The sequence below is a fragment of the Jaculus jaculus genome, chromosome 12 (genome assembly GCF_020740685.1).
Source record: "Jaculus jaculus isolate mJacJac1 chromosome 12, mJacJac1.mat.Y.cur, whole genome shotgun sequence".
Taxonomy (NCBI): Eukaryota; Metazoa; Chordata; class Mammalia; order Rodentia; family Dipodidae; genus Jaculus; species Jaculus jaculus.
The window spans coordinates 22,880,223-22,903,672 of record NC_059113.1 but is presented as its reverse complement, the minus strand read 5'-3'; the positions used below and the strand labels follow the sequence as shown (position 1 = coordinate 22,903,672).

At 46.0% G+C, this 23,450-nt stretch overlaps 1 protein-coding gene across 2 annotated transcripts in view; it reads right to left on the bottom strand.

The window, feature by feature from the left end:
- Positions 1-21,320, bottom strand: part of Rab11fip1 (RAB11 family interacting protein 1) — a 35,589-nt gene extending 14,269 nt beyond the window's left edge. For both annotated transcript variants that reach the window (XM_004671497.2, XM_004671499.2), the window contains exon 1: positions 20,950-21,320. In XM_004671497.2, coding sequence (XP_004671554.2) covers positions 20,950-21,320 — 371 coding nt within the window. The remainder of the gene's footprint in view (positions 1-20,949) is intronic.
- Between the last annotated feature and the right edge of the window lie 2,130 nt (positions 21,321-23,450).

Genomic DNA, 23,450 nt, shown 5'->3' with positions numbered 1-23,450 from the left:
GAGGCCCTGGCGCACCCATTCTCTCTCTCTCTCTCTCTGTCTTCCTCTTTCTCTGTCTGTTGCTCTCAAATAAATAAATAAATAAATAATTTTTTTAAAAAAAGGACAGGCTAGAGTGATGGCTCAGTAGGGATTTCCAGCACCCATATAAATGTCAGCTATGGAAGCCCAGTGCACAGAAGGATCCCCAGGGCAGGCTGACTAGCTGAATCGTTAAGCTCTGGGTTACAGTGAGAGACTCTGCTTCAATCAATAAGGTGGAGAGTTGAGGAAGATACCTGGCATTGACCTCTGCCCTCCACACACATACACAATGTGCACCACACAGATACAAACACACACACACATAAACCATTCAAGAGCAGAATAAAGGAATAAAATTCACAAAGTGACCAATAATTTATGTAGGATTCCAATTGTATGAGGTACCCAGAATGTATCAAGACAGAAAAAGTGGAATGGTGGCTGCGGGGGCTGGAGGAATGAGTGAATGGGAAGCTCGTGCTTGAAGGGTCTTAAACTCTAGTTCAGGTTGGAGAAAATGAAAGGCTCTAGGGATGGACGGTGCTGTATGCCACACAACTGTACACTCAAGATAGTTAAAAAGGTATTTGGGGGGCTGGACATGTAGCTCAGAGGCAGAACATTTGTCTAGCATGTATGCCTTGGGTTCACTCTACAGCACTACGATAGAAAAAGATAAATGTTTGTATTTCACAATTTGAAAAGATGAGAAACTTGCCCGGTGTGGTGGCGCATGCCTTTAATCCTAGCACTTGGGAGAAAGAGGGAGGAGGAATGCAGTGAGTTCAAGGCCACCCTGAGACTACATAGTGAGTTTCAGGTCAGTCTGGACTAGAGTGAGATCCTACCTTGAAATCCCCCCCCCCCCCAAAAGAAAATGAGAAACTGGAAAGAAGGCATTTTCCTCTGGTTTAGTAATCAGAGGAAAAGAGTATTTCAGATAGCATTCAATTATTTCACTCAGTCATTTGCCAATGACTGTATGATATGACAAAAGACTCTGTACCAGACACACTCTGACCACCAACTTCAGCAGAAGGCAGCAATCTGTGGCATTCACTTTCCATCGGGAACTCAATCCTTTGCACAAACTGGGAGTCCAGTTAGCTGCAGGACCGTGAAGAGTCAAACTTCAAAAACCTGGCCTTAAGAGAGCTGTCTACAAGTCACCTTGTAAATGGAGAACCCAGTTTCTGGTGGTTTTCTTTTTTCTTTTTTTTTTTTCAGTGACCTACTTAAAAATGAGGGCCTCACCTTTAAGGAAATAATGGTTTTCTTCAAATGAGCACAATTTCCTCTCATACCTTGTCCTCCAGTTTTCTCAGAGGTAGACTGCTATCCTGCTACCACTCTAGGGGGTTTTGGAGATGGCGCAGTGGCCAAAGGCACTCCCTTACAGAGTTCAACAGCTAGGGTTCAATTCCCCAGTACCCAAGTAAAGCCAGATGCACAAAGTGGTGCACGCATATAAAGTACAATTGCAGTGGCAGGAGGCCTTGGTATACCCATTCTATGCCCCCATCTGTGTGTTTCTCTTAAATAAATAAATAAAATATTTTAAAGAGAAGTAGAAACCCAACACTTGAAAACACCTGCAGCCTGCCCAACATTGTGCACCCTGAACCTCACAAGTGAAGGAATTAGAGCTAAGAAACTAGGTAATCTGTGCAAGGTCCCCAAGATGTACGCCTGCTTGCTAACTCATGTCAGGATTCTGCATGTCTTCAAAAGCTCCTCTTCTTTGTTCTCTCTCCTCCATTAAAATTATTTTTTTAAGGTAGGTATCACTCTACATCAGGATGACCTAGAATTCGTTCCGTAGACCTGGAACTCACAGCATTCCTCCTACCTCTGTCTCCTGAGTTCTGGAATTAAAGGCATGCACTACAACACCCAGCAAGATTTTTTTTTCCCCTAAGGTAGGGTCTCACTCTGGCCCAGGCTGACCTGGCGTTTACTATGTAGTCTCAGGGTGGCCTCGAACTCACAGTGATCTTCCTACCTCTGCTTCCGGAGTGCTGGGATTAAAGCTCACACCTGGGTTTTTTGTTTTTTTTTTAAATCAGGGTGTCACTTTAGCCCAGAATGACCTGGAACTCACTTTGTATCTCAGACTGACCTTGAACTCGTAACAATCCTTCTAGCTCAGCCTTCTGGGTGGTGGGATTAAAGGCATGAGCCACCACACTCAGTTCTTCCATTAAGATACTTGCTTTAAACTAACTCAGAAAGAGCTTGAAACGATCCAACAGAATATAGCCAAGACCTAATAAAATCATGTGCGATACCTCTCTGGAATGTTAACTCCTTCATACCTTTTGAATTCCAAGTGTGGAGGGTATTCAGAGTTGGAAGATAAAGTCTGTTCAGACAATTCCTCTTAGCCACCTAGAGTCTTTCCAGAACATTTTCTAGGACCTGCCCTGGAATATTTTGCATATTTGTCATTTAGATGTTGAGAGGATTATTTGTGTTTTTCTCTGGCCAGCCAAGTGGTAAATGGTAGCCTTGGTGATGAGAGGTGTTTGCCTCCTGTAAATACCACTTGTAGGTGGCCTGAAAGGAAGAAGCCCCTGAAAGCTGAATTTGAGTCTCAGATGACCACAACGGGCTGTAGGGAGCTGTGACCGCTCCAGTTCAAGCTTGGGGAATAGGGATGCTTGGGATCTCTCCACCAGCCCACCCCACAGCCTCGTCTGTCAGACCTATTCAGGGAGGTAGAAACCTTAAAGGCTTTCCACCTGCCCATTGCTGGGACCAGGCCTACCTTCCTAAAAGCCATCTTGGCCAAAATGCTTATTCTGAAAAAACCTGCAGCCAACCCCAGAACACTCGGGCACTAAAGTGGGATTTACTTTGTAAACGTCCAACACCACCAGGAAGTGAGTACAAACTTCACCCACTGTTGCCACCGCTTATTTTCAAAAACAAAGCTGAAGAAACCAAACACCAGGTATCCAGGAACATCTACAGAGCTATTTTGAGAAATGAAGAACAGACTGAGGAGCTGGCTCAGTGGGTAAAGCTCTTTCCATGAGGGGACTGGAGTTCAGATCCCCAGTACCCATGTAAATGCTGAAGCTGTGAGCTCTGGGTTCAAGTGAGAGACACTTTGCCTCGGTAAATAAAGAAGAAAGCTTATCAAAGAAGAAACCCAAGATCAACTTCTGGCTTCCACATGCACATGTTCAGATATACATACATACATGTACATGAACACACACATATACAAAAACAACAAAACAACAAAAGCAGACCATAAACCATAGGCAGGGCTGAAGACATGGCTTAGCAGTTAAGACATTTGCCTGCAAAGCCAAAGGACCCCGGTTTGATTCCCCAGGACCCATGTAAGCCAGGTGCACATGGGGGCACATGTGTCTGGAGTTTGATTGCAGTGGCTGGAGGCCTGGCACACCCATTCTCTCTCTTTCTACCTCCCTCTTTCTCTCTCTTTCTCTCAAACAATTAAATAAAATATGAAAAAAACATAGGCAACTAAGCATCTCTAATGTTTGGAATTTTAAAAAAATCTGTACTAGATTTATTAAAGCTAGAAAAAAAAAAAGAGAAATTGGGATTGGGGAAATGACTTAGTGGTTCAGGTGCTTGCCTGCAGAGCCAAAGGACCCAGGTTCGATTCCCCAGGACCCATGTAAGCCAAGATGCATAAGGTGGCCCAAGTGTCTAGAGTTCGTTAGCAGTGGCTAGAGGCCCTGGAGAATCCATTCTCTCTTTCTGCCTCTTTTGCTCTCTCAAATAATAATAAAATGAATTTTTTTTAATTTTTAATTTTTTTGGTTTATTTTTATTTATTTATTTGCTAGCAACAGACTGGCAAAGAGGCAGAGAGAGAAATAATGGGCGTATGAGGGCCTCCAGCCACTGCAAACAAACTCCAGACACATGTGCTACCTTGTGCATCTGGCTTGTGGGTACTGGGGAACTAGGCCTTGAACCAGGGTCCTTGGGCTTCACAGGCAAATGCTTAACTGCTAAGCCATCTCTCCAGCCTGAAAAATATACTCTTTAATTTATTTGACAGCCAAAGAGGGGAGAGAGAGAGAACAGGCGTGCCAAGGCTTCCAGCCACTTCCAGCAAATGAACTCCAGACATGTACGGCCCCTTGTGCAGCTGGCTAACGTGGGTCCTGGGGAATTGAACCTGGGTCCTTTGGCTTTACAGGTAAACACCTTAACCACTAAGCCAGCCCTCCAGCCCTATCAATATACTCTAAAAATACAAGTTGGGGGCTGGGCAAATGGCTCAGCAGTAAAGAGCACAGGGGCCTCTTGTGGTGGAGATTGCCAAGCTTGACTCCCAAGAATCGATGTAAAGCTGGCCATGGGCTGGAGAGAGGGCTTAGTGGTTAAAGAGAACTTCCGGTACAAACATGGGTCTTGAGAAGGTCTAAAACCACTTGAGTTCGATCCATAGGACGCACAATAAACCAGAGTGTGGGTGGGTGTGCTCCAATAGGGTAAAATAAATCTGGGCTTGAGGTGGTTAAAAATGGAAGCTCTGGAATCAGTAAGAAACTCTGGTTCAAGAATAGGTGGAAGGGGCTCTGGCCTGCCCAGCATGTGTGGGACAGAACGAGGAGAATACTGGGGAGAACCAGAATATATCAATAGAAGAGAGAGCCGAGCCGGGCGTGGTGGCGCACGCCTTTAATCCCAGCACTTGGGAGGCAGAGGTAGGAGGATTGGTGTGAGTTTGAGGCCACCCTGAGACTACATAGTGAATTCCAGGTCAGCCTGGGCTATAGTGAGACCCTACCTCAAAAAACCAAAAAAAAAAAAAAAAAAAAAAAAGAAGAGAGAGCCAGCTGTGTACCTTGAGATGGGTCACCTCCACCTCATCTGCGGGCTCAGAAGTCACTACAGAAGAAGTGGGGACATGGGTACTGCTCACACAGCTAGCCTAAAAGCTAGTTCCGGGGAGATGGTTACAGATACTGTGGTCACTCAAAACTCATAGAAACAGAGATCCAGAGTCTACAGAGAAGGCAACACTAAGTCAGATCCCTACCTAGTCCACCAAAGCTCAGGGGATATTGTGGAAAAGGGGATGGAAAGATTGTAAGAGCCTCAAAGGGGTGGGAATAGCCTAAGGGCCCATGTCCACTCCCCAGAGAATGACTGAGGCATCCTGGTCCCCACAAAGAAGACCAATAAACCCCACCAAAGACGACCCTCAGCAGACTTGGGGCAGGGTTAAGGGGGTCTAAAAGCACCTTTTTTTATATACAAAGGTCAATAAATAATCAAAAAAATTTAAAAAGCTGGGCGTGGTGGTACACGCCTTTAATCCCAGCACCCGGGAGGCAGAGGTAGGAAGATCGCTGTGAGTTTGAGGCCACCCTGAGACTCCATAGTGAATGTGGGTCCCGGGAAATCAAATCTGGGTCCTTTGGCTTTACAGGCAAGCGCCTTAACCACTAAGCCATCCCTCCAGCCCCTCCTCCTCTAATTTTTTTAAAAGTTTTTTTTTCAAACATTTTTTATTTATTTGAGAAAGACGAGAGACAGCACACATGTGCATACACATATTAGGGCCTTCAAGCCACTGCAAACCAACTCCAGACGCATGTGTCACCCTGTGCATCTGGCTTATGTGGGTCCTGGGGAATCGAACCTGGGTCCTTTAGCTTTGCAGGCAAGTACCTTAACCACTAACCCATCTCTCTAGCTCTCCTCCTCAAAATATAAACTTAGGTTTAAAACCTAAATTTCCTATTAGTATTCCAAAGACAAGCTTAAGGGTCACTGAACCTTTTTATTTGCTCTTCTTTCCATGTGACCAAACTGGATAAATTTCCTTCCTTTGCTTTTCACTATCACTCATCTCTCTCTTTTTTTTTTTAATATTTTTGGTTTTTTGTTTTTATTTTTATTTATTTGAGACTGACAGAGAGAGAGAGAGAGAGAGAGAGAGAGAGAGAGAGAGAGAGAGAGAATGGGCACACCAGGGCCTTCAGCCACTGCAAATGAACTCCAGATGCATGTGCCACCTTGTGCATCTGGCTTACATGGGTCCTGGAGAATCGAGCCTCAATCCAGGGTCCTTAAGTTTCACAAGCAAGTGCTTAACCGCTAAGCCATCTCTTTAGTTGACATGTTACTGAGGCAGTTTAGGGTTGACAGGACCCCAAAGTGAATAATTTTTTTTTGTTTGTTTTTGTTTTTCGGAGGTAAGGTCTCACTTTAGCACAGGCTGACCTGGAATTCACTATGTAGTCTCAGGGTGGCCTCCAACTCACAACTATCCTTCTACCTCTGCCTCCCAAGTGCTGGGATTAAAGGCCACCTAGCCTGGCTGTAAACAGTTTTCTCTTTGACTAAATGTAGGAATTGCCCTTGAGCCTGTAGGAGAAAATCTAGATCATTACAATTTACTACAGATTAGAAACCTTAGAAGGGTCTGGCTTTTCCATATCTCTGCCCCTTTGAGGAATCCTTCCACTCCCTTCTGAGAAGGTCCTTCTTAAAAAATTAAAATTTATAGGGAGATTGCCCTTTTCCAGAAATCCTGACCCCCGACACCTGACATCAGGACTAGACTGGATAAACCAGCTATCCGTCCATGGCTCATAAAAATCTCCAACCTGAATTTCCGAATGGGGTTCTCAAATCCCTTTTGCCTCACTGGGCAAGAGCTCTGCTTTGTTCCCTTCTTTTAAGTTCTGGGCTTCTCAAACCCCATTTTGCTTCCTTGGGCAAGAGCTATGTCTTCCTTTCTCCCCTTAAGTCCCCCTTCTCTTAAAGCTTGCCCTTCTTAAAGCTGTAAGTTGTAATAAAATCTTTTTTTTTTTTAAAGGCTTATACTTTTTATTTATTTTTTTGTTTTTTTTTTATTTATTTATTTGAGAGTAAAGACATAGAGAGAAAGAGTCAGAGAGGGGGGGGGGGAGAGTGGGTGCTCCAGGGCTTCTAGCCACTGCAAACGAACTCCAGACACGTGCACCACCTTGTGCATCTGGCTAACGTGGGTCCTGGGGAATCAAGCCTCGAACCGGGGTCCTGAGGCTTCACAGGCAAGCACTTAACTGCTAAGCCATCTCTCCAGCCCGTAATAAAATCTTTTTGAGCCGTATCCCTTGGTCTGTGGATTTCTTTCTTTGAATTCCTAAGACAAGAATCTGGAGACACCCCCCAAATTATGGGTGTGTTGTCATACTATACTGGTGCATTGGCAAGGAACCCCAAAATTCTTCACCCAAAAAAGGTGACTAACCTTGTTGGGATTACAAGAACCCATGCTTTTGAAGGAGAAATAGGAGCAAGACAGCTTCTTTTACAGGCAGTCACCTAGGGACAGAGGCCCAAGGAGAACATGGATGCCCCCTGGCCTGCCCTGCCCTGGCAGGGCTAGAACCTGCGTGTGACTCAGCCTCATCTGATATGGCTGCAAGCAACATTCCCTAGCGCTGACTCTCGGGCCCTTGCTTTGGTAAACTCTCCCCCTCCCAGCCTGGCTGTGAAGGGGAGGATGGATTTCTTTTCGGCTGGGTTGCCTTTCTGTTGGGTTTCCACATGTGTCTTGTTGGGGTGCTCTCTTGCCTAACTCTGTGTGTGTGTATCTCCTCACTATTCTTCACTTCACTCATCTTGGCTTCCTGGCTCCCAGAGATAAGCTCTCCTCCCATCTCCCAGCCTGGATGGAAGGGGGAGGGGTCTTATCTGTCTGGGAATTTTCCTGTTTGCTTCCTACATGTATTCTGTTCTTAGATGCTTTCTCACTTTGCTACATTACATCTCTCTGTTCTCTTATGTGAGGGGATCTTTTGACTTGCGCTCTCATGCTTGCTTTCTGTGTGTGTGAGTGTGTGTGAGTGTGTGTGTGTCTCCCCAAACATTTCCCTGTGTGACGGAGACTTTCTCTGGCCCCACTCCCTTTCCCCAGCCAGGCAGGGAAGGAGAACTCCCTTTCTGCTTGGGCTTCCGGCTAGCTTTCTCTCTGGATCCTAACTCCTTAAAAGAGAACTTACAATGTATCATTTACACTTCTCATAGTCCGTGTTCTCAATTCTTTGCTAATTCAGATAAAAATCCAAAAGTCGGGGTTCACAGGCCTGAGATCTCCTGTATCTTTATGGAATTTAAGTTCTCCTTGGACCCAAAATCCTTCATCACTTTCACTCTAAAAACTCCAGTACAACATTTATGAATGTCTCATCCTGAGAGATCCTGAGATGGCATACAGTTGTTTTGACACTATGATCAATTCAACTCTCTCAGTGTCTGTCTGTGTTTCCGAGTTGACTCCTGCACCTCAGAAGCAGTTTGTGGCCACACAGCGTATCAGTTGGGTGTGTCCCGGCTTTACCTTTCACATAGGCCCAGAAAGCTCGAGTTATCTCAGAAATCTGGGCTGGGCTCATTTTTCTATCCACAGGGCAGAGTTCAGAGAGAAACTCTCTCATAATCCCAAGGTAACAAGTTGATTTTTAAACCCATAATCTGAAAAACATCTTTCAAACTATCAAAAAAAAAATCAAATGATCTTTTCTGTAACTTACTTATTTCCTTATAGTTTTTGGGTTCTAATAGAAAAGAGAGTGAAGACAGATTTTCTTGGGTCCAAGGCATTTATTATTTTTTCTTTTTAAAAATATTTTATTTTTATTTATTTGACAGAGAAAGAGAGAGGGAGAGAGAGAATGGGCATGCCAGGACCTCCAGCCACTGCAAACGAACTCCAGATGTGTGCGCCCCCTTGTGCATCTGGCTAATGTGGGTCTTGGGGAATTAAACCTGGGTCCTTTGGCTTTGCAGGCAAATGCCTTAACTGCCAAAGCATTTATTTAATGTTAAAAGAAGCTGGCAGGATCCAAAGAGGTTGAGAGGGGGAAGCACCAGAGCCTGGATAACGAGGTGGAAGAGGATGCAGATGCAGGACACAGGTCTACCTGTGGAGTAGCTGTGCTGATTGGTGGTGGGGGAGGGCACATAGCTTCGGGGTCCACTGCCAGACTCCTAATTATTCTGCTGTTGGGAAATGAGCACCCTAACGCATCCCTACAGAAGCTCAGGTGTATACTGGTTGGTAAAGGATTGTCCTGTATGTCTAATAAACAAGCTTTCCAAACATTCCCGAGGTCAAACACACAGGGAAATGATGGTTTCCAATATGCAGTGCCAACACAGTTACATGCCTTGCACCAGAATTACAAAAGTGAAAGGGCCTTTTACAGCTTTCCTCAGGAGAGGTGGACAACACCACATCAAAAAACATAACAGGTCTGGTCCTTTGGTACCACAGCTGCCAACTTTTTCACTTTGTTTGTTATTTCTCAGAGAGAGAGAGAAAAAGAGGGGGGGGAGAGGGGGGCAGGCAGATACACAAAGAATGGGTGCGCCAGAGCCTCTAGCCACTGAAAACTCCAAACACATGTGCCGCCACCTTGTACATCTGGCTTAGTGGGGAACTGAACCTGGGTCCTTAGGCTTTGCAGGCAAGTGAAGTGTCACTTAACCACTAAGCCATCTCTCCAGCCTCAACTTTCTACCTTTAAACATCCAGATATCTACTGGACAACTTTCTCACTTTGAAGCAGGCAAAGATACATCTGCATAAAAAAATACTCCTGCTGAAGTATATGATTTCATTACAAATAAGGTCTCAGCTAATTTAAGTCCCCAGGAGCTATCAGAGTCACCTATTTAGGGACCTTTTGGAAAATGGAATAAATACCCCTCAGGAGACTCCAGGGGAAAAAAAGGCAGCCAAGGAAGACACCAGCTCAACCACTTTAGATGTGTCAGAGGTGGTCTCAAGGTACCACAGTCTCTGGGTCTGGCTTAGTCTCCAGGGTCAGTGCGGTCAGGCTGAAGCATGAGTCTTCCCCAGAGTAACCCAGCACTATACCAGAGGATGATGGCCTCAGGTGAGGAGAGAACTGGGAAGGACAGAATCCCACCTGATGGGGTGTTTAGCTGGTGGATACACTTATCTTTCCTAGGTGAAGACATCCATGCGTGCATGTATATGCAGGCGCCATAGCAGTGTCAAGGTCAGAAGTTGTTTGTGCTTCACCTTCTTTGAGACAAGGTCTCTTTAGAGGAAGGGTCTCACTCTAGCCCAGGCTGACCCAGAATTCACTGTGTAGTTTCAAGGTGGCCTTGAACTCACAGTGATCCTCCTACCTCTGCCTTCTGAGTGTTGGGATTAAAGGCGTGTGCCACCACCCCTAGAGAGGGACAAGGTCTCTTGCCACTGCGAACAAGTCTGGCCAATGAGCAACTTTATGTGGCTACTAGGGAACCGGACCTGGGCTGGCATGCTTTGTAAGCAAGCACCTTTAATGGCTAAGCCATCTCCCCAACCTCTAGATGAAGACATTTTATAAAGCAGTTCAGGCGTTGTCTTCCCTAGGGACTAAAAATGAGACAGGATGCCATAAGGTGAGCTTCTGAGAACATCTAAAAAGGTTATTAAAAGTCTTGGCCCCTGAGAGCTTAGAAGCAACATACAGCAAACAGAGACTGAAAGGTTTGTGACTCGTGACGCGGTAGCAGTGTGCACTCTACACACGTTTTGTTATGGAATGTGGTAGATGGCCATCAAAGCCTAACTCTGAATACGGAATTACCCATCAGCTAACCTTTCCTCCCTGAACCCTTCACTCACTGTCACTGCTTGGAAGAACTGCACGTCCTGTGAGCAGTGGACAGCTTGTGGCTGGTTTTCTTACCTTCACTTCTAAAACAGCCATGTTAGTAGCACTGAAAAGGCAATTATGAGCCACCACAAACTCAATCCTAAGGGCTGGTGACATGGAAAAGAAACTATAGGAAGAGCAGGTTAAAAATATTTGGAGTCTTATTTTAGATTATCTGGTCTATAGAACTTCTCTCAGAAAATGATCAAGACAGCAGAGCATAGCGGGGTATGTCTGTAATCGCAGCACTTGAAGTACTGAGGCAAGAGAATTCAAGGCCAGCCTAGGCTACATAATGAGTTTCAGGCTGCTGGAGATACATAATGAGACTGTCTCAAAACAAAACAAAAAACCAAACAACAATAACAACAACAAAAGCCTCAACTACCCAAAAAGCCCCACACAATAAGTAAGACATGTTACAAGCAATCAAGACATGGTACAGATAAGAAAAAAAATCAAATGTTTAAAAAAAAAAATCAACCCAAATTCATGCTAATCTGATTGCTACTGTTTTATAGATTTCTTTAAGTCTTTGTTCTGGTATAGTTAGCAATTACCAGGAAGAGACTATGGGCAAGTTGTTCAGCTTTTCTTTGGTTCCAGTTCCCCCTCTAACACAAGGTTAAGGCCACCACCCATATGAACATTATAGAGTTCATGTAGCTTAATACATGTCAAGGGTGCAGAAGAGGGCCTGGCTGTGAGTCATGGCTATCACTCAACTTCCCTGGAACCAGAGGCAATATGATCTCTGAACTCTCAGTTGTGACGGTTATGTGATATTCCAGGAAGTGTGCATATATGCTAATTCACCCCTTCAGAAGGTTCCTGAAGGTAAAATTACATTATCAACCATTCTAACTTTATTACCAAATACCCAAACTTAGCCATCTAATATAGGTAACAATGGACTTACATTTCAAGAAAAAAGAAGCCTCCCAAATGCCAGGATTAAAGATATGAAGACATGTACCACCACACTCAGCTTTTTTTTTTTTTTTTAAACATAGGGTTTTGCTCTAGGTCAGGCTGACCAGGAATTCATTATGTGGCCTCGAACTCACAGTGATCCTCCTACCTCTGTCTCTCAAGTGCTGGGATTAAAGGAGTCTGATACAAACTAATTTTTAAACCTGGAAGCCTACCATTCCTGCAGTCATCTACTTAGAAAGCTTTATCATATTTCCGACAGCCTCAGAGGTTAGTATTCTGTGCTCAGACCTGGAACCCTCCTTTTGCTCAGGTGTAGCTGTCACCCAAGCACTGCATTTAGTCAGCCAAAGGAATCACATCTCATGGCAACCACGGGGTCTCGGGCAAAGAGATTTTTAAGGATGGGAAAAGAAAATGCACAGTATAAGTCAGAAATCGTTGGCCAGGACAAAAGAAAACAAATTTCTGCATGACCAACATCAAAGGACATTTGGTCCACTCCTCACCCCATAAACACACTCCCATCCATGGGCTCCTGGCAAGGGAGCAGAGGCTGTGAGATTTATCTTGTAATCACAGTAAGTCCAAAGCAGGAAAAAAACATACCAAAAGCATTTTTTAATCCCATTTTAATAACAGAATGATTAGTGAAAAGGAAAGGCTCCATTTTGGTGACCTGTGTTTCACACTCTGTCCCCGAGAGGCCAGCCCTGCAGGGAGGCGCTGGAGGGCAACAGCCACTAAGAACTAGCCCGAGACCCAGCCTGCAGCAGCTGCCTTTCCCAGCAGCCACACCCGTTCTTTGTGGTAACGAGAGACCTTTTTATTATTTTTATTTTTATTTTTATTTGTTTTTTCGAGGTAGGGTTTCACTCTAGCCTAGGCCAACCTGGAGTTCACGCTATATTCTCAGGGTGACTTCGAACTCACAGTGATCCTCCTACCTATGTCTCTGGAGTGCTGGGATTAAAGGCGCGCACCACCATGCCTGCCTTAAGAGGCCTTTTTAGACCAGACTTTCTGGAAGCCACAATTTTATGTAGAGGTCAGCCATGTCCTTGATCATAGAGCAAACTGAACAAGTGAAGGATGTGACATCACATCTCTAGAAAATTTCTCTGGGACCTCTTATAAATGCCTTCCTTCCAGGTCATTCAGAGGCTAGCATTCGGGGAAAGACACATACTACAGCTGCCTTTTTCTACAGGCACATTCCTCAGTGTGTCCCTTATCAACACCCTGGAGACTTAGAGCTTCCATTTTTTTTTCTCTTCCACATTATCAACATACTTCTCTCTGTAGGAAAACAAAGGGCACTGGGAAACTCAAAGAAGCAGACCTTTGACCCTTTATTTGGGACCAACCTCCCAAGTCTTGAATCCATTAGGCTACACATAAGATTAAATAGCTATCTTGGTTGGGTGTTATGGTGCACACTTGTAATCCCAGCACTTGTGAAGCTGAGGCAGGAGGATCTAGAGTTCATGACCTACATGAGATCCTGTCTCAAACAAACCTAAAAGACCAAAAACAAGAGAGAGAGAGAAAAAAAAAAAAAAAGATGGCTCAGCAACTAAAGGCATTTGAGTGCAAAACCTACCATCTCAGGTTCAATTCTTCAATATTCTCATAAAGACAGATGCATCTGAAGCTTGCTGCTGCAGAAGCAAAAGACTGTCTCAGAAGATGGAGTACAGACATCTCACTAAATAAGTCAGTCAGTCAGTCAGTCAGTCAAGCAAGGAAGCTTTCGTCAAACATTATTTTTAAAAAAATTTGGGAGCCGGGCATGGTGGCGCACGGCTTTAATCCCAGCACTCAGAGGTAGGAGGATCACCATGAGTTCAAGGCCACCCTGGGATGACAGAGTTAATTCCAGGTCAGCCTGGACCAGAGTGAGACCCTACCTCAAAAAAAAAAAAAAAAAAAAAAAAAAATTGGGGGTTGGAGAGATGGCTCAGCAGCTAAGGTGCTTGCCTGTAAAGCCTAAGGACCCAGGTTTGAGTCCCCAGTACTCCAGATGCACAAGGTGGTACATGTGTCTGGAGTTCATTTGCAGTAGCTAGAGGCCCTGGCATGCCTATTCGCTCTCTCTTTTTATCTCTAATGAATAAATAAATAAAATATTTTTCAAAAATCAAAAGCTCTCTACCACCTGCCCCACAGAAACCTCAGCCTCACTCCAGAGACCATGACTAGCCCCTCCATTGGGTCATACAACAAGGAACCCCAGTAGGGGTGGTCAGGCAAAAACAGGTGACTCAAGTACAGTCTCTCGGAGCCACCAGCAGCATAAGCTCTCACCCAGGACACCTATTGGGAAGCTAGAGTTTAAAGATCCTGAAGTTTAGAGACCAACTCTAGATCCAGCTCAAAGCCATGCCAGGAACTACTCTGAGATGAAGATAAGGCCTCAAATAACCTCTGTGCACTCTATCCTAAGCCTGGGCTCCCTAAAGTTCTCTGGAGCTAAGGCAGAACTAGCTGTCCCCTCAAAAGTACAGGGGGTGAAGAATGATTCCACAGGACATGTGGTAACTGAAATGATGGGAGAGTTAGTTAAGATGATGGGAGAAGGGGAGTGCTGTAGTCAGCTTCTCTTAGCTGGGCTAACGCAGTTGACGAGAGCAAAGAATTCTTTTTGGCTTACAGTCTCCAAGGGAAGCTTCATGGTGGCAGGGGAAAGAAAGCATGGTGTGAGCAGAGGCTGGACACCTCCATGCCACATCAGGCAGAAAAGAGCACTAGGAGAATGAGCTGACCTCTGGCGATTGGGGAGCTGGCAATAAAACCCTGAAGCCCACCCCCAACAACAGCCCTCCTCCAGCAAGGCCCCACCTCCAAAACTGCCCCTAGCTGGGCACAAAGCATCCAGAACACATGGGTTTATGGGGAACATCTGATTCCAAACCACCACGGGAAGTGTGACGACAGCAAATACGTGCTGGAGCTGATGGGATTTTAATAAGTACATATATTGCTTGTAATATAATTACAGTTTGACGGTAATAATTAATAAGCCAAGCTTGATGGCTCATGCCTATAATCCTGTAACTCAGGAAGCTGAGGTAGGATGATCAGACTGAGTTCAAGGGCAGCCTGGGCTAGAGTGATACCCTATTTCAAACAACAACAAAAACCAACTAAAAACAAAAACAAAAAAATGGTTAGGGCCAGGTTGTGGTGGCACACACCTTCAAACCCAGCACTCAGGAGGCATAGGTAGATTGCCATGAGTTCGAGGCCACCCTGAGACTACATAATGAATTCCAGGTCAACCTGAGCTAGAGCCAGACCCTACCTCAAAAAACAAAACAAAGTAAAACAAACAAAGAAACAAAACAAATGGGTAGAGAGATGGCTCAGTGGATAAATCATTCACAACTGAAGCTAGAGTACTTGAGTTCAACTCCAGAACCTTCCATGTAAAATGCCAGCAGCTCCGGCAGGCTTCTTTAATCCCAGCCAGAGGACAGGAGAGTTTCCTGGAAGCTAACAGTGAGTGCAAAGAATAGCAAAATGAGAATCCGGTCACAAAACCCTGCCTCAGTGGGGCAGGGGACCATGGCTCAGCAGTTAAAGGTGATTTTTTGCAAAGCCTGCCAACCGTGGTTCAGTTCCCAAGAACAGCTTACATGGCCACGTAAACCAGCCACAAAAACGTGGCACAAGTGTCTGGTGTTCATTTACAATGACAAGAGGCCCTATTCACACTTGCATGTATGGGCACATACATGTGCAAATAAATAAATTTATAGATTTATAAAAAGAAACTCTGCCTCAGTGAGGACTGACCCACAAGTTGTCCTCTGACCTTACTTAACACATGTGCTCACACACACACACAATTAAAAGAAAAAACTACAACAGTAGGTAGAAAAATACTGGAGAGGCATTTGGAACCAAAAAGAAGTTTAGCAAAGTGAAAAGACAAGACTTTTCAACACTAATGTGAGAGTTAGTTTGCTTATTGGAGAATTATTTTGCATTCATGGGTTTGCCTTCCCACTGTTATGTTTTCCTTTTCTTGTTCCTTTATCCCCCCCAAACTCAGGCATCATCAACCTCACAGACCATACCAATGAGGTTACAACAACCACCTGATTACAAAAGAGGGACTCTGTCTGCAGTGAGACAGTCAGTACTTGAAGATACGTTTACACACCCTGCTTCCAGTGGCATGCCCTAGTCATTTCTTCCAGCAGTAGACAACTCACAGGTGGCACTGCCCAAAGCTGTCTTTGTCATGGTGACCTCACCCTGGTATCAGGGTGATTGTTGGGAGGAAAAAAAGCAGCCACAACTTCCTGGTTTACTTTCCACACCAAGCTCCTTTTATTTGTTTAATTTATCATTTCCTTTCCTTCACCTCCTAACACATTTAATCTGTCACAGATCAGGTCAATTACACTTTCAAAATAGTTAAAAAAAGAAGTCCACCCACTTCTGTCCATCTCTATGGTCATCACCCTAGTCCAAGGTACTACAACAGCCTCCTGTTTGGGCTGTGAGATTCCAGGCTAGGTCAGATTCAAATCCATTCTCCACTTAATAGCCACAGTGATCTATGACCAACCGGATCACAATGTCCCTCTGCTTTTAACATTCAATGGCTTCCTATGCTTTTCAAATAAAGTCATTCCTGTTTCTTTTTCTTTTTTCCCATGGTAGAGTTTTGTCCTAGCCCAGGCTGACCTGGAATTCACTATGTAGTCTCAGGGTAGCCTCTAACTCACAGTGATTCTCCTCCTACTTCTGCCTCCTAAGTGCTGGGATTAGAGGTGTGTGCCACCATGCCTGGCTCATTCCTAGGACCCTGGGTCTAATTCCCAGCACCAAGCCCACAACACACATGGCTTATTCTATGAGACAGACTTGTTATACATTGCCTAGGCTGGCCTTGAATTTTGGGGCTTCTGCCTCAATCTGAGTAGCTGGGATGACAGGGCTGCACCATGCCCTTCTTCCCAATGTCCTTTCTGAAAGCCTGACCTTTATGGTTTTTTAAGAATTTTTTTTTAAAAATTATTTATTTTCATGGGGAGAGAGGAAGAATATGAATGGCCATGTTGGGGCCTCCAGCCACTGCAAATGAACCCCAGATGCATGCACTATCTTGTGCATCTAACTCTATGTGGGTACTAAGGGAGTCAAACTTTGGAGGTAAGCACCTTAACTGTTGAGCCAACTTTGGAGGTAAGCACCTTAACTGTTGAGCCATCTTTCCAACCCTTTTTCTTTTATGATGGTTTGTTCTTTTCCTCTCAAGGCCTTCCACATGATTACTTCTTTTTGTGCTCATCTGCTAAATTTCTATCCCCCTGCAAGGCCCTGAACTTCTCAGAGGGAAGGATCATGCCTCTCTGGTCCACAACTGTATGTAATTTACATCTGCACTCCATACATGAGAATACTAAAAACTATGAGAGAGAAAAGAAAAACAAACAATTATGAGGGCTAGGGATGTAGCTCACTGGCAAAGTGCTTCCCTGGCACATGTAAGGCCCTGGGTTCAATCCATAGGCCCCAATTTTAAAATAAGGGGGGAAAGGTAAGCACACTACCCCACTACCTGGACGTCTCACAAACGAAATCACAAGTGATAACACTTCTCAATGACAGCTTTGACAGGCTCTTCCCCTTTTGTCACTTCAGTCCCTGTTCAAGGCGAGGCAGGGTTATCACATGACCTACAGAGAACTCAGTGGGGGTGGGGGCTGGGCTGCCTGAGCAGAGGAGGGCTTCCAGGAAGGCCCCACGTCCTCTTGAAGGGAAATTCTAAGAAAGAAAAAGAGTAACCAGTAACAACATTGCTCCAATTCTCCAGTATGTTGTGAAAAACCAAAATGTGTACAGGATTAGTTATATGAGCACACACCCGCACGTGCTCGGCATTCGCGAATTACAGACCCTGGGATCAGTACAGCCATTGCTCCGCATCTAACCCCCCCCTTAAGTACACAGCCTTGTTTCTTTTTAACAACCCCAAAATTTCCATTGACACCTTATTTCAGTATCTTAAGACACAGTTCTTCAAAGCATCTAATGTTGACAATATTTAAACCTTTTCATACTAGCAAATTCTCCCTTGAGTCTTTAACAGATACAAGAAAATGATCCTCCTTCATTCACTCTATCTTCCTATCTGGAAGACTATTGCAATATTAAGTTTCATAGTATTTATTTACACAATGGCTCTCCAACTGCCAAGTGAGTAAATATTTTAATCTGTATTTAAGAGATTATTTCTCCAAATTTTGTTGTTCTTAGTATCATAAAAAGTTTTGGTGTTTTTTTTTTTGTTTTTTTTTTTTTGAGGCAGGCCCAGGCTGACCTGGAACTCACTCTGCAGCCCTAAGCTGGCCTGGTGGAACTCATGGCAGTCCTCTTACCTCAGCCTCCAGAGTGCTAGGGTTAAAGGCCACCCTCCCCCCCCCCCCCAGGGACTCTAAAAAGATTTCGTTTGTCTGATTTGTTTTACTTAGGCTATTTCTCTTGAGTCTTCAACAGGTATTGACAATTTTTATACATGTATACAGTGTATTTTGATCATTATCCCCTCTCATTACCTTCTCTTTATTCCTCCACCCCATCTCCTCCTAGCCTCTTTTTCTTCTCAATTAAATCTCTCTTCTACCATGATGTCTTTTTGTTCTCTCCCTTGTGTAGATGTGATTCACTGAGGTTAATTAGGGTTTCCTGCATGAGCATGGGTGGAGAATTATTTTTCAGAAATAAGTTGTTTTAAATCAATCTAGGACCCCAAACCACATGAGACCAGAAGCTACATGTTGGCCACCCAACTGTACCTCAGACTCAAGTCCATTTGTGGTCATCATACCTAACGGAGTCCCATTCTGCCAAGACCCACTAAGGCCTCCTGGTCTTTAACAAATATAAAAGTGATAACTTAATTTGTTTCTATTTTTCCTAACTGAAGGCCACACACCCCACCCTATTAAATGTATCCTGCCTTGGTATAAGCCTGCTTGGTGTTTTAAAGTTGTAAACCCTCACATGAAACCTGAGGCCAGCAAAATTTACACTTCATGATAAAAGGCACATTTCTGAGTCTAAATAACTTTGACATATTGGGGATTACGTAAGAGAAGTAGAAATACTAGCACAGTTGACGCCTAACGCTCTAACGGCGCCTGAATTTCAGTGTTTGTACTATGAGAAAAGCCGCTGTTACAGCCACTCTTTTTTGTTGTTGTTGTTAGAGATTAACACACTTGTGTGTGCACACACATACCACCCAAGATTTTAGCTCTTGTTTTGTTTCTGGTTTTTAATGTCAAGGTGGAGTCAAACACATTAATAACTAGTTCAAATAACTTTCTGAGCCCAACCTGTTTCTGTTAAAATTCCCGCCTCTCAGCACATACCTAAGTCTCAAAATCTCAGCTACCTTGGGCACCCTTGAGATTTACAAGGGAATCAGACAGGCTTAGATTAACTGGGTTCGCTTGGGAAAGCCCAGGCAGTGGTAAATGAAAACCTGAAATTGCACCCAAATATGCCTTCCATGGCAGTTATAAAAACTCATTAACTAAGCAAATTTTCCTGTGAGTCAAGAGTCAATATGGTCATTAAGGGGCCATCAGTTCATGTAACAGAAACAGGAATGACCATTTAAGTTTAGAGTCACTTTAGAGAAATTGAGAAAAATAAAGATGCAGAGATGAAACAGGGTTCAAGGACGCTGGCACCCTTCACACAGCAATACAGATCATTTTCAAGCACTACACTGATTTCATTAGTCCAGGAAGCAAAAACCCTTACAAACATCAATTAAGTCTGGTAGCATGCTCCACTTATAAATAGGGACCCAGAGGTATTTAGAGCCAGAGCAACCCAGCTATGAGTCACAGAGTGACCACAGTGGACACCAGAGCTGGGCTCTGGAACTCTCCTTTCTAGCAAGGACATGTAATCTGTCTCGCAAGGAGATGAAATATTCATGTGAGAAGCAGACGGCAGAGATGGAAGTGAACATTCAAACACCCTTTAATGAAGCAAAACAAAGGAGGGCCAACAGCCAACAAACAATCTAAGACCCCCAAATGTAATTTAATCAGATGGAAAGCTAGCATTGCTTCGGCTCCTCCTTAGAAAAGACACTGCTCACCTCATGGCTTGTAAACAGATGCTATGGATACAACATCTGGCCTCACATCAAGGCTCTCCATTTTCACCTGAGTTCAGAAATGCCCCCTATTCATCTGTGACCAGATAAGCAACTCAGATATTCCATTGCAAGTATGCATGCTGAAACTGAACCCACCTTGAAGAGCATGGTAACCACCACTCCTCTGGCTTTTCCTGTCTCCCTCTCAAGGAAAAGAGAACCCACAGAGTCAGGATGCTTAATAAATTACAGGATTTAGGCAATAACATGACATTCTAGCATCTTTATAGTCAAGCAAAGTAACCAGGTAGGCTAATCCAAGCTAGCTTTGGTATACTAGATAAGCACAATCAAATGTTCCACTAGTTGAGCCCTGCCTTTCCCAAACACCCGTGAACAAGAACAAATCAAACAGTAATACTCTAAAGTGAACTGGGGCTTTGTCCAGCCTTTCCTGCAGATATGAGATGTCCTGTGGGAACCTTCCACCAAGGAGCAGAGCCAACAGGTGGACAAGTGAGCAGCCACCCACCAGCAAGTAGGAGCAGCCAAACTCCAAGGAGCAACAATGCCCAATTCTGTCCAGCTAAGAGCAAAATGTGCAGCCATCTATCATCACTGGGAAATCCTTAGTAATTTGGGACCCACGGCGAACACTAAACTACTCTTCTTTCTGGGCGGGCAAATTCGGGGCGGGGTGGGGGTTGGAGTGGGAGTTGGCAATCACAAGACAAGTGCCTTTCCTCATTCCTGCCCCCACTCGCTCCTGCAGACACCACTTAGCAAAGGTCCGGCTGGGGGGGCGGGGACGTCGGGGCTTCCACTCCCAGTTAATTCTCCCCGACCCCCTGCCCCAGTCTTTCTCAGTTCAAAGCATCCCGCTCGGTAAGGCGCCCAGGAGGCCTTCCACAAGAGTGAGTTAGTGTACCAGGCAGGAAGAATTCCCCGACTCCACGTACTGTTTCAATTCATCAAGGTGATCATTTAGTGCCCACCGAAGGGTGGGCGCTCGGAGGAGCCCTGCGGATTCAAACCCTTGCCTGCTTTCCGAAAGCCCACACCCACACCCACACCCCCCACTCCCACCCCAGGCACGGCAGCCTGCCGCGGAGCTTGGAGGTGAGACTGCGCGGCGCGGGGAGCCCCGTCCCGCGACTGCCCCCCCCCGCCGCCGCACCCACCCCGGGCACTCACTGCGTCTTCCTGCGGCCCTGGTCGCGGTGCAGCTCCCGCAGGTCCACCTCGGCGCGGCCCAGGAACTTGTCGAGGCCGAGCAGCGCACGGTGCAGCACGGTGAGCTGCAGGGTGGCGGCGGCCGCGGGCCCGGGCGACAGCAACGGCGGCAGCTCGAAGGTGGCCTCCTCCCGCCACACCGGCGCGCCCAGGCAGCGCTCCGACACCGACGTGGCGTACTTCTCCTTGCCCACCTGGATCACCGCGTACGCGTCGCTCGTGCCGCCGGGACCCTTGGCCCGCAGGCCCCGCGCCTGCAGCACCGTCACCTGCACGTGGGTTGGGGACCACATGGTCCCGGGACCCCGGCCCGCTGAGGCCGCCAGGGACATGGTGGTGGCCGACCAACGCCGCTGATGGCTGGCAGGCGACTAGAGAAGCAGCTAGCCACCCGGGCTTGCACCGCCCGCCCCTTTAAGGCTTCCGGCCACGCCCCCGCGCCCGGGCCACGCCCCCCCGCGCCCGGGCCACGCCCCCGAGCGGCGCCACCTGCCCGCGCGGGCGCCTAGGGTGGGCGGGGCTGGCGCCGGGAAGACAGGGACTCGGAGGTCACGTGGGCGGCGGGGGAGGTCGGCTTGGTGAGTTCTGATTACAGAGGCTGCTAGCCGGCAGAGATGAGGTCCCATCTTGTAGCCGAAGCCCTCGCTTGGGAATCAAACCTAATATCTAGTCCAGCGTCCACCAGTGACAGGTGTGTGACCGTCGGGCAAGATTACTTAACAACTTTATCTCGGTTTCTAACGTCAAATCAGGCGACACTCCCTCCTCGGTTTGCTGTAAAGGAAAGCTTGGTAGTTTGAGCACAGCGCCTGCACACAGGGAGGTCTCAATAAGTGGTTGACTGTGCGCCTGATAATGAAGACCTTAATTCTTGCCTCTGTACTTTGGCCCGGCTGCTTGCGCTGCTCCAGAGGAAGGCAGGTGCCAGGGTCAGGTGATGAGGGGTCTGAAAAAGGGACGGAGAAGGTAAGTGGGAGGCGGGAGATTTGTGAGCGATGGATCTGTTCTGCTCTTTCCCCACCAAATAAGGTGAAGCTGAGTTAGGTAAAGGGAAGAAAGGGGGAACTGGAAATGGAATTGCTTAACCAAATATCGCCTCCTCAGTTCCCCCATTTCTCCTTGCTAGGCCACTTCAGTCTTTGTGGTCTTCATCTCCCAGCTGCTTTGCTACCAGCGTCCGTTGGCTTAGTCCCTGCTTTCCTTTGTATCTGAGGTCCTACCTCGAAGGCTCAGCTCCTCTATGGCAAGTCATCACCTCTGAAATGTGGCTGTGAAGGCTTTTAGGTTTTATGCTTACGGAAAGCTCCAGAACAGATAAGTATGTGTTCAGATTCCTATAGCAAAGCTGGACTAGAACCTTGTCGTCTTTACTCCCCACCTAGAGTTCACTGCACCTCCTGCCCCCTATCTTCAGAACCCCAGGCCTGGATCTCTCTACCTTGACCTTGTCACCCACACATCTCCAGGCCCTCCTCCCTCCCTCCACAATGCATATTGCTTCACTAACCTGCCTCAAACCCTGCAATGTTACCTCACCACCAGCTGCATTAAATTCTCAGAGACTCGAAGGAATTCCCCTCTGGCCTCACCCTAGTGCTTTCCTTGCCACCAAGCAAACAAGCCTGCAGTCCAGACAGCCTCTCCCGCCAGCCCTGCACTTCCTCCATTGCCCTCTCAACTACCCTTGCCATCCTCTGCTTACCCAAGCCCTTCCCATTGCTTCAAGATTCCTCCAAGGTTTGATTTCCTGTAGCTGCCTTGAAGGCAGGAATCGGGTGATTTGTCTCATCATAGCCCCTATCAGAAGCCCTGGCACACAGCATGTACTAATGACTTGAAGAGTTTGTATACTATTCCAGATGATCATGAGTAATATTTTCATTTATCCTGTTGGGCTAGAGAGATGGCTTAGTAGTTAAAACACTTGTCAATGAAGCCTAAGGACCCAGGTTCAGTTCCCCAGTTGGTAAGCCAAATACATAAGGTGACATGTGCATCTGGAGTTTGTTTGCAGTGGCTAGAGGCCCTGGCATGCCTATTCTCCCCCCCCCCCCGTGTGTGTGTGTGTGTGTGTGTGTATCACATAAATAAATAAATGAAATACTTGCTGGGCATGGTGACACACACCTTTAATCCCAGTACTTGGGAGACCAAGGTGGGAGGATTACTGTAACACCCTGAGACTACATAGTGATTTTCAGGTCAGCCTGGGCCAGAGCTAGACTCTACCTCAACAAACAAACAAACCAACAAACCAAACGGGGGATGGGGATGTAGCCCAGTTGGAAGACTGCTTGCCTGGTATGCATGAAGCCCTAGGTTCAGTTTCCAGTACTACATAAACTGTACATGGTAGACCATGCCTTTAAGCCTAGTACTTATGAGGTAGAAGTAGGTGGATCAAGAGTTCAAGGTTAGCATGGCATGATGGCACATGCCTTTAATCCCAGCAATTAGGAGGC